The sequence below is a fragment of the Garra rufa genome, chromosome 9, assembly GCF_049309525.1.
Source record: "Garra rufa chromosome 9, GarRuf1.0, whole genome shotgun sequence".
Taxonomy (NCBI): Eukaryota; Metazoa; Chordata; class Actinopteri; order Cypriniformes; family Cyprinidae; genus Garra; species Garra rufa.
The window spans coordinates 45203764-45214710 of record NC_133369.1 but is presented as its reverse complement, the minus strand read 5'-3'; the positions used below and the strand labels follow the sequence as shown (position 1 = coordinate 45214710).

Below are 10947 nucleotides of genomic sequence, written 5' to 3'. Positions count from 1 at the left end.
TTTCCCCCTTTTTCATGTTAAAGCTCCTAAAATCAATAAAGACAATGTTGAAAAATAATTTTAATCAAATACACAAAAATGGTGTTAAAACGACTTACTTTAAGAAATTTCATGGAAATTTCACACAAAAAAAAATTAAGAAAATGGTAAGTAACACGTTGAATTAAATATAAAAATATGATGAAAGGCCTTTTTGTCTAATCAGTTTTATCTACAAATTTTATGAAAATCATCTTTACGGTAGAGATGCGAATATCTAACAATTATTTAATTAAATTTTAACTAAACTATGCCATGTTTTTTTTTTAAGTTCAGAAATCTTACCCGTGTTTTTTTTTTTTTTTTAATTCTTATCTTACCTGGTTTTATTTTTGTTAATTCATCACATTAAGTCGATTAGCTTGCTTACCTGTGTAATCCAAATGATCAAATTTAAGCCTAAATATATGGATTTACAAACGATATATTCAAGGACAGTAATGTAAAATTGTCATTTCCAGACCTGGATGTCAAGCAATTGAATAAGGTCCAAAGTCAAGTCAAGTCAAGTCAAATGTACGTTTCATTGTCTAAGTATTGCTCTCTAGATAATGATTTTTCAAAACTAATTTGCAATAAAAACAAACTGTTGTTCTCCAATTATGGGAAGCTGGTCTATATGATTTATATGAGAGCTTAAGGCTTCAACTCAGTCTAGACTGAAATTGCACATCTCATTTTGGCCTTTCTGAGATGACATACATCAAGTGTAAGCTCTCAGTAAAACTTCAAACACCATGTAGTTTGTATAGTTTGCCTGCATGGAGTCCAAGAGCCCAAAACAGCAAACGCAGATGACATTCACAACAACTAAAGACCCAAATGAAAGGAAGAGTGAAAGAGCAGGGATCACGGAGGAAGAAAACCAAAAAGCTTCAGGAATGGAGGAAATAAGCTACAATTTCCATTTTTAAAATATGTGACAGGATTTATGGAGCTCTTCTCTGGAGGAGCGTTTCAAGATGATATTAAAGCTTGGATATCTATTCTCAAAACAGAAACCTCACACTTAATGCTTTATCATCTCAAAGCTCTGTTATCACAGCGAATGCTTTAAGAAAACACACTAAATCCACACATTCGACCACATTTCACATTAGTTTTGGACAAGGAAAACAAAGCCTATTTCAGGCGATTAATTCTTCTTCTTTTTTGGCACTGTGAAACTAATTGTCATAATTATGTATACCAGGCATAATCTGGCAATCTTTCTTCATTATGAATGCTGTTCAAATTAGTTGCGTTCATTAAATCAAGTGACAAGACATTAGCACTCCTCTCTATTTGTACTTCTCCATGCTGAGTAGCTCCGCCCACCGTGAAATCTGATTGGTCTCTAATCAACAAAAAAATTGCTTCTAAAAAGAATCAGGTTTAGTATAGTATTTCAGCACAGGGAATTAGATTTTATTTATTTATTTATTTTGCATGTATATAGATTTTGGTGCTTTACAGAATTTATTTTGTAATTGGCATTTGAAATAAAGCCCAAGTATTTATTCATCTAAACAGTATTCATCAATCATCATTAGTCATAAATCACAATCCAAGTGATTCCAATGGCAGTGGTTTCTAAAGCTTGTGAAGTTTCTTAAACCTAAACCTGAAACACTTATTAGGACATCTAGTGGTGTTGATGGGTATCGGTGTTATACACACAACCCTTTTGAAGTCTTTAGATTCTTTTTGAAAGAAGTTACTTGTTTTAATTAGCAAGGATGCATTAAAATGATCGAAAGTGACAGTAAAGACATTTATAATTGCACTAAAGATTTTTACAACCCCTGTCAAAAATGATGGAATCACCACACTTTGATGTTGTTTACTTACATTTTTTACTTCATAGCAAATAAACAAATCACAGATATGACACAAAACTATTTGTTTAATAATTCAACATTCTGGTTATGTAAACCATCCCTCAAACAAATGAACTCTTTTAATTAATGAAAAATTATTTTCCATATTAAGTAGAGGAAAAAAATATGGAATTGTTCAATTTTGAGGAATAAAGTATGGAATCATCATCAATGAAAAACAATATTCTTCATCAAACTGGTTCCAACTTTCTTGGATAGTGGCTGACAGATCAGCTTTGCAAGATGGAGCCTTGTCAAGGACCAGTTTTTTCAATTTCAACCCTACATTTTCAATCGGATTGAGATCCGGATTGTTTGCCGGCCATTCAATTTTGACAAAAAAAAATAATGGAATCATCAACCAAAAAACACAATTTGCACTTTGTTGCTCCTCTTCTGGCATTTATGACTGTCTGAAATCTTTAGTACATGGACTTCACAAATGAAAAACAATATTCTTTATCAAACTAAATCCAACTTTCTTGAATAGCGGTTGATAGATCAGCTTTGCAAGATGGAGCCAAGTTTTTCAATTTCAACCCTACATTTTCAATCGGATTAAGATCATGTCACTGAGTTGATGTGCCTTTCCTGAAGAAAAGCCTTAACGCTCTTTGCTCTGTGGCAAGGTGCATTATCAAACTAGCATAATCACAAAACTTTTTTTCTATTGATGGAATGAGAAAAGTGTCCAAAGTTTCAGTGTAAACCTGTGAATTGACTGTTGAGGTAAGGCCAGCCATTTCCCCTGGTCTTTTACCTGACATGCAACCCTATATCAGAAAAAGTTGGGACATTTTATAGTTATATATCTTTATATATATCATTAGAATGGCACAAGATGAAAGTTCCAGCATCATCTCCTTGTCCATTGCAGATGTGATTCATCACTGAATATCACTTTCATCCAATCATCCACACTCCGTGACTTCTTCTCTTTAGCTGACTCTAATCTTGTTTTCTTTTGTTTGTGTGTTAACGCTGGTTATTATTTGGCCTTTCTATTTGTAAATCTCATTTCATTCAGCCGGTTTCTTAGTTATGTCACGCACATCTTCATTTGTTTCATTGTGCATTTTCTATTTTCAAGGCAAATTGCTTTAAGTTTTCTATCTTGATGCTTTGATGTCTTCCTTGATCTGATCTGCCTGCATGTTTTCGTTTTATAATATCTTTCCATTTTGTTTATACTTGCACCAAATTTTAGAAACAGCTGACTGGGAAGATCCAACTTCTTTTGCCACACTCCATAATAGATTTCCATCTTGAAAGAGTTTTATAATGCTTTCCATAATTTCAACTGACAGCTTTTTTGATGGGGACATGTTTACTTACAATTAGTCAAGTTCAACAGCACATTAAGGTCTGTAAGCGCTCTAATTCGCCTTTAATGCAGATTTTTTTTTTTTTCTTAGAAATTCATGTTACTAATCAAAAATTAGGTTTTGATATATTTACAGTAGGGAATGTACCTAATATTTTGGAACATGATCTTTAATTAATATCCTAATGATTTTTGGCATAAAAGAAAAATCTGTAATTTTGGCCAATACAATGTATACAAATATACCCATGTTACTTAAAACTGGTTTTGTGGTCCAGAGTCACATATCATATCACTGACAATCGTGACATTGGGTTAAAACCCTTTTTTTCTGTTCCACAGATGACAAAGCATCTAGAATGCATTCAAGCTGGTACAACAAGACTAGATGAAAAAAAATAGAAAACAAAGAAAAAAGCTTAATTGAAATGCTTGTAAACCGTTTCACAAAGATTTTCTTTTTTTAATCCTTTTCACAGACACATTACGCACACATAGATAGACTGCAAATGAACAAACATGGTACAAACAAGCTTTGTTTTGGGCCCTTTTTACTTTTATGAATGCATTTTAAAGTTCCCATCAATCTTCAAACACTGGTCTGAGTTTTATATCTCCTGTTATTTACTGAAACGGTCAATGTGTTCATCTTTAGGTCCCACAACAACAACTCAGCATTCAGAGATCTGCATGTTTGCTTCGTTCATTGAAGCTCGATGCACATCTGGATTCAAAATGTTTCTGCTCTGCACTTTGATACCGACTTTATAGAAGTTAGTAGAACACAACTGCATTTTCCTCGATTTCAGTTTCAGTCGTTTCAGTTCGGGGCAAATTGCTTAATTACAAAGTAACTCTACACTGCTACCAAATAATAGCACGTGTTTGTGATATACAGCGGCATTTGCATTTGGACGCATTTGCTAAGCCACATATGAATATCATTGCATGAGATATGCAAACCAAATACATCAAAATGCAGACTTTTAAACGAAGTTGAAACCGTTTTTAATAAGCTCAGTACTGTGTGGCTTTGCATTTGTTTGTTGTTAGCAGATCATGTCTATAGTTAATGTGATGAACTACACATGCACTTCATGCATTAAAGAAAAACACTAAAACACCAGCTGAAAATAAATAAAAGTGAAGTGAAAGATCTTGCATTTTGAGATAGACACTCAAAATGAAATTGTAAACGCAATGACATTTAGATACTACATGGAACTAATTTCCAAGGAGCAAAACCACACAGACGCATGCAGAGAAGATAAGGCAAAGATTGATGGAGAAAAGTCAAAAAAGTCATTTCAAGGGTGAAATTCTGGCACGTGGTTTCCCGGCAGCCCACATGCAGGCGGTTTAATGGCTTTCATGTTTATTTAAGAAGCTGCTTTCCAACAAACAACCCATGAGAGTCTGCATCTTCTCCCTGATCACTCTGCCAAAACAATCAGCTATACAGCAAAGATCCACTACTCTATTCCACTGCTCCTGTCACTGCAATTACTGTCTGTATCACCAGATCAATTTCAGAAATTGCCATATTATGAAAACCATCATATTACATAACCAACTTATGAGACATTTCTTGACACTAGTTTGTAGGGTTCTGCAGGCCTTGACATTAAAGGTATAGTTCACACAAAAATAAAAGTTTGCTACTCATTTTCTCACCCTCAGGCCATCAGAGTAGAGGTCAGCCGATATATCGGGCCGATATTTGTTATTTTTTAATATATCGGCATCGATATCCGTGTTTAATAGTGCAGATTTAAAGTCAGGTACGTCAGCGGGCAGCCCTGTGTTTTTGGTGCAGTGGAAGGTGCTGCAGCCGCATGTGAAGGATCTCAAGCCAAAATTTTTATACGATTCAACAACAGTCCTGGGAGATAAAGGTAAGGCTTAAAATCTAAATTCTAAATATATTTAGTAGAGTTGCAGGATATACCGGTACTAAGGTAGTATCGCGATACTAAAGCTTAAAAAAACCCATGATGCCATTGCATTTTTGAAACGGTAGTAGGGGTGTGAACCTACACTGGTCTTACGGTTCGGTTTGATTACGATTGATTCGGTTCACTACAGATGCATTGACGATGCACTGCATACTCATTTTTCAAAAAGAAAACACACTTCTTGAATGTATCAAACAAAACTAAAGTCTGGGCACAGAAGACAACAGGAACATTTAGAACAAATACACAAATGTAAATACCTGGGCTTTGGTTTCGTTGTAGAGTTCCGGCACAATCTTTTCTGAAAAGTGTCTGTGTGCGGGAAGCTTATATCTCGGCTCCAGTGGATTTAACAGGCGGCGAAACCCGGGGTTTTTCCACCACAGAAAAGGTCTGTACATCTTTTGCTATAAAAGTTGCCACTGCTATAGTAATTTACACGCGAAAAACTAAACCGAACACGATTTCAGCCGAGAGGTACCGCTCAGATCTGATTTAATTGAAAAGAGGGAACAGACAGAGTCCTGCACGACAACTTATCAGAAGAGAGTTCGTGTTGAAGCCATTAAAATAGTTCAGTTTTGGATTCTAATGGCAAAGTGGCTAGATTTCGTTTCGTTTCTTTATTAAGTTAATTTAGAAATATGTTTGGAACAATTTTATGTTTGTAAATTCATGCATTTTTTTTTTTTTAAAGGAACGACCTAACGACCAAGCGGCAATGAGTTGAGCATGCTTGATAAATGTAGCCTTCTCAAATCAACACGACTTGCATAAAATAAAATCTATAGACATAAAACACTTGATGCATTTCACAACATTAATTTAAAAATTTAACCTAGATAAATGTGCGCTGTTAGACACATATCAATCGTTTGTGCGGAGAGTGAAAGCTGAGGCGTTCTTTCAGTGTTGTTTTCGTCAACGATGACGATGACGATGACGAAATCATTTCGTTGACGCCACTTTTTTCCATGACGAAAACGAGACGACGACGAGATAAAAATGGCTCGTTGATGACTAAAACATGACGAGACGTGTGTGAGTTTTCGTTGACGAGACGAGAATAGACGAAAATGTTAGTGGGTGGTCCGTCAGACGTTTAAAATGCATGACATTTCTGCTTATTGTGCATGCCAATTAAAACCGAAAAAAGTACCTGCCGCTATGGCAAGCCGTTTTAGCATTAAATACTCTTTGCTATACTAGTATGGCAAGCCGTTTTAGCATTCCATCCTTGTTTGTCTTTTATGTTCTAAAACATTCCTTCATTATTGTAATTATTGGTGAAAATAGTCGATCCGGAAGCTCACATTGTGTTGAACTATAGATCTGCTATTTTCACAACTTATAAGTGACACTACCCAACAGCAAAATACTTACTGACCTACATTAATTTGTTAAAAGACTACTTTTTCCCCTTTTTTTGACTAAAACTAGACTAAAACCTTCTTGACTTTTCGTTGACTAAAATTGTACTAAAACTATCACATATAGAAGTGACTAAAATTTGACTAAAACTAATAACCATTTTAGTCCAAAAGACTAAGACTAAGACTAAATCTAAGATGGTTGTCAAAAACAACACTGCGTTCTTTGCAGGACACGGAAGTGCAAGCGCGATCACTTTTATTATTTCTTAATAACAGTGGAAACATCATTCGAAACTGCAAAAGGTCTACTATTATTATTTGTGTGCACTCACAATATCAACAAAACTTTACATTTTCGTAAAATAGCTAAAGAAAACGGTGGTGAGCCAGACGGGCCCAGTGCTTTTAGCCAGTCTTTTTAACCAAATAAAAATAATAATGTTTTAGTCTTTTAAATTAATTACTAACCAAAAAGACATTTGTTAAATACACACTGATGTTTGTTAGTTTGTTAAATGTACAGGTGTATAAAGAAAGTGGCAATAATCTTTTCAGTTAAAATCTGAAGATATATTTTATTCATATACAACCCCTGGCACCAGGACTGAGTACATTATTATCGGTTATGGTCTATTACTGAACCGATACAGAATCGGCTCTTGATTACAGGAAATAATCTTGTAAATGATGTTCAGTTTCTTGCACAAACCAAACATTTCACTTCATAAGACCTCAATTTATCATCGGGGGCCACAGGTACTCAATTTTTCTCTCTTTTTTGACTCTCAATGTGACAGTAGCTGCTGACTTGTATTTCATAAATCATTAAGGACCACATTTGTGACCCTGGACCACAAAACCAGTCATAAGGTTAAATTTTACAAAATTGAGATGTATACATCACATGAAAGCTCGATAAATAAGCTTTCTATTGATACAGTATATGGTTTGTTAGGATAGGACAATATTTGGCCGAGATACATCTATTTGAAAATCTGGAATCTGAGGGTGCAAAAAAATCAAAATACTGAGAAAATCACCTTTAAAGTTGTCCAAATTAAGTTCTTAACAATGCTTATTACTAATCAAAAATTACATTTTTACAAAAAATCTTCATGGAACATGATCTTTACTTAATTTCCTAATGATTTTTGGCATAAAAGAAAAATCAATAATTTTGACCCATGCAATGTATTTTTGGCTATTGCTACAAATATACCCCAGCGACTTAAGACTGGTTTTGTGGTCCAGGGTCACATTTCAGCATCTTGGATGGCCTGAGAGTGAGTACATTTTTGGGTGAACTATCCCTTTAACAAGGTGCTTGTCTTTTGGACAAATAAAACTGATTGTTTACCTGTGCGAAAACATGTGCACATTAAAATCACTAACAAAATAGGAAGACACCAAAATGAAAAGGAAACTGGCAGAAAAACACTACTTTAGTCATTAGTCTTCCTCTATACAGAGTACAGAGAGGAATGGCCGTTTTTAAAGTTCAGGAGCCTGAATAATCTTTCATATTCATTGTGTAAAAAAAAAAAAAGAAAGAAAAAAGAACAGTTTCTGAAAATATCTCCTTCTGTGCTTCATGAAAGAAGGTCATAGTATTGTACAGCAAGTAAATGGCCATCTTAATTTTGGTCTGAAATATGGCTTTGGTTATGAATAGCCCAGCAAACATGTGCTTTCACATCATACCTTGCAAACCGTCTCTATGTCCCAAGGCAAAATGGTCCGCAGGTCGATAAGCTCACAGGAGACGCCCAACTTCTCCTGTGCCATGTCAGCCACTTCCCTCAGCACGTGCACCTGCAAGCCAAAGGTCAAAGGTCAACTCACAGTTAACGGTAAAGACTAAGTTATGACACTTGGTTCTTGATTGAAGACTGGCTGCCATTTCAGAAGCTCTCCAGCTAGTATTGAGATGATCAGGGTTCCCACTAAATATCAAGCTAAATATCAAATTCCCTCACTTTTCACTGACTTTCACCGAAAAAAAAGCTGAATTTCCATGACCTAAAATGAACCGATCAATCCATATGAAAGCTTTTTTACTTGTTCACAGATGTTTTTAGTAGAAAACACATACTTTTTTGTTTGTTTTTTTGCTTTCAACCCCTTAAATGCACTTTCATATTTTTCTGTATGATTTCTACGGAAATAAATGTATGGTTTTTATGCTTTCAGGGGTTAAACGCTCTTTTTATTTTTTCACATTTAGTATTTGCTTTTTTATGGCTTACTTTTAACACCCAATCTTTGGACCAAAACTTTTGAAGTGGGTTGAAAAATAACCTAACCATAACAATACGTAAAATGTGTGAAGCAACACGATAAAAAAATATGGTATTGAAAAATGTCAATTTAAAAGCAACAAACAAAAATCCCTGATATTCCAAGACTTGGACAAAATATATATATAATTAATAAATAATTAAAAAATAAATAATAAATTAAAAAAGTAAAAATAAATAATAAATTGTAAAATAAAAAATATTTAATTAAAAAATTAATTATAAATAAAAAATAAATATTAATTAATTCATAAATTAATTAATTAAATAAAAAATATATAAATCAAATTAAGCAAATTAAGCAGTAACATACAGTTATTTAAATTATTATTAAAATACTAAAATGTATACTTTTCCACATTATTTTTAACTGAAGAATATCAGTAATAAACAACATTTACCTGTACATTTGCAAAAACATTTTTCCATGAACATTTGATTCAACAGTAAAAAAATTGTGAATACACTACTGGTCAAAACTTTGGGCTTGGTAAAAATGTATGCATTTGAAAAAAAAAAAAAAAAGTCTCTTTTGCTTACCAAGGCTGCATTTATTTGATCAAAAACACAGTAAAAAGAGTAAGATTGTGATTAATATAATTTAAAATGACTGTGAATATATCATAAAATGTAATTGGTTGCTGTGAATTTTTAGTGTCACATGACACTTCTAAGAGTCTGATTTGCTGCTCAAGAAACATTTCTGAATGTCATCAATGTTGAAAACAGTTGTGCTCATGAATACTTTTGAGGAAACTTTGATCCATTTTATATTTTTCTGGATTCACAGATGAATAGAAAAGTTCAAAAGAACAGCATTTATTTGAAATAGAAATCTTTTGTGACAGTATAAACGTCTTTACTGTCACACTGATGAATTTAATGCAAAATAAAAGTTAATTTCTTTATCACAAAAAAACAAAACGTTACACCAGTAGCATACATCATAAGCATGTATCCCGAAGACCTGGTTTGTGTCGCTCACGTAAGGAGTCTCAATGGGACGAATGGAAAGAAAAAGTAGAGCATTGTCTATTAGTGAAAGGCTGGCGCCTGTGACCTGTAACTCGTCTCTGCTCTGTCATAGGGTCTATCAGTCATTCAGCAGGATAAAACTGTGGATAAACCTTCAGGACACCCAGAGAGCTTTTGAAATCATAATCCGATGATGAACACCGGATGAGTAGTTGTTCTCACAGACGTACCTGTGTTCCCCAGGTCACCAGCGTCAGATCACTGCCCTCCTGCAGCACCTCAGCCTGCGAGAGCGGGATCAGATAGGCTTCTGTGGGCACCTGCTCCACTGCAAAACAAAACCACAATCAGGTGGAAGTTTGTGCAATTACACTAAAAGACCTTTTATTTGACAAAAAAAGTCTAATACATTGATCAGATGACAGACAGCATGTAGTCAATTGTGTGAAACGGGTTTAACAGCGAAGTTTTGATCACCTTGATCATTTAGAAATGTGTGCATCAAATATAATACAGTAGTTTATTGTATTGTTACCTGAATGATCCACAGCTGTTTTTTTTTCTGTTAAGTGAAGGTTTTAAAGCATTTTTGTGTATTTGAACCCTTTCCAACAATGACTGTATAATTTTGAGATGCATCTTTTCACACTGAGGACAACTGAGACAGTCATATGCAACTATTACAGAAGGTTCAAACACTCCAGAATAATAAAAAAAAACATGCATTAAGAGATGGGGGTGAAAACTTTTAGAATTTTAAAATCAGGGTAAATTTAACTTATTTTTTATCTTATATGTGACCCTGGAACACAAAACCAGTCATAAGGTTAAATTTGACAAAACTGAGATTTATACATCATATGAAAGCTCAATAAATAAGTTTTCTATTGATGTATGGTTTGTTAGGATAGGACAATATTTGGCTGAGATACATCTATTTGAAATCGGAAATCTGAGGATGCAAAAAAATCAAAAAGACTGAGAAAATCACCTTTAAAGTTGTCCAAATTAGGTTCTTAACAATGCATATTACAAATCAAAAATTGCATTTTGATATGTTTACAGTAGGAATTTTACAAAAAATCTTCATGGAACATGAACTTCACTTAATTTCTTAATGATTTT

At 33.9% G+C, this 10947-nt stretch overlaps 1 protein-coding gene across 1 annotated transcript in view; it reads right to left on the bottom strand.

The window, feature by feature from the left end:
* bckdhb (branched chain keto acid dehydrogenase E1 subunit beta) overlaps positions 1 to 10947 on the bottom strand; it is a 104891-nt gene that overhangs the window by 64916 nt on the left and 29028 nt on the right. The window contains exons 7-8 of the mRNA XM_073847186.1: positions 10053 to 10150; positions 8252 to 8362 (exon numbers count right to left, since the gene is read on the bottom strand). Of these exons, the coding sequence (XP_073703287.1) occupies positions 8252 to 8362; positions 10053 to 10150 (209 nt within the window). The remainder of the gene's footprint in view (positions 1 to 8251; positions 8363 to 10052; positions 10151 to 10947) is intronic.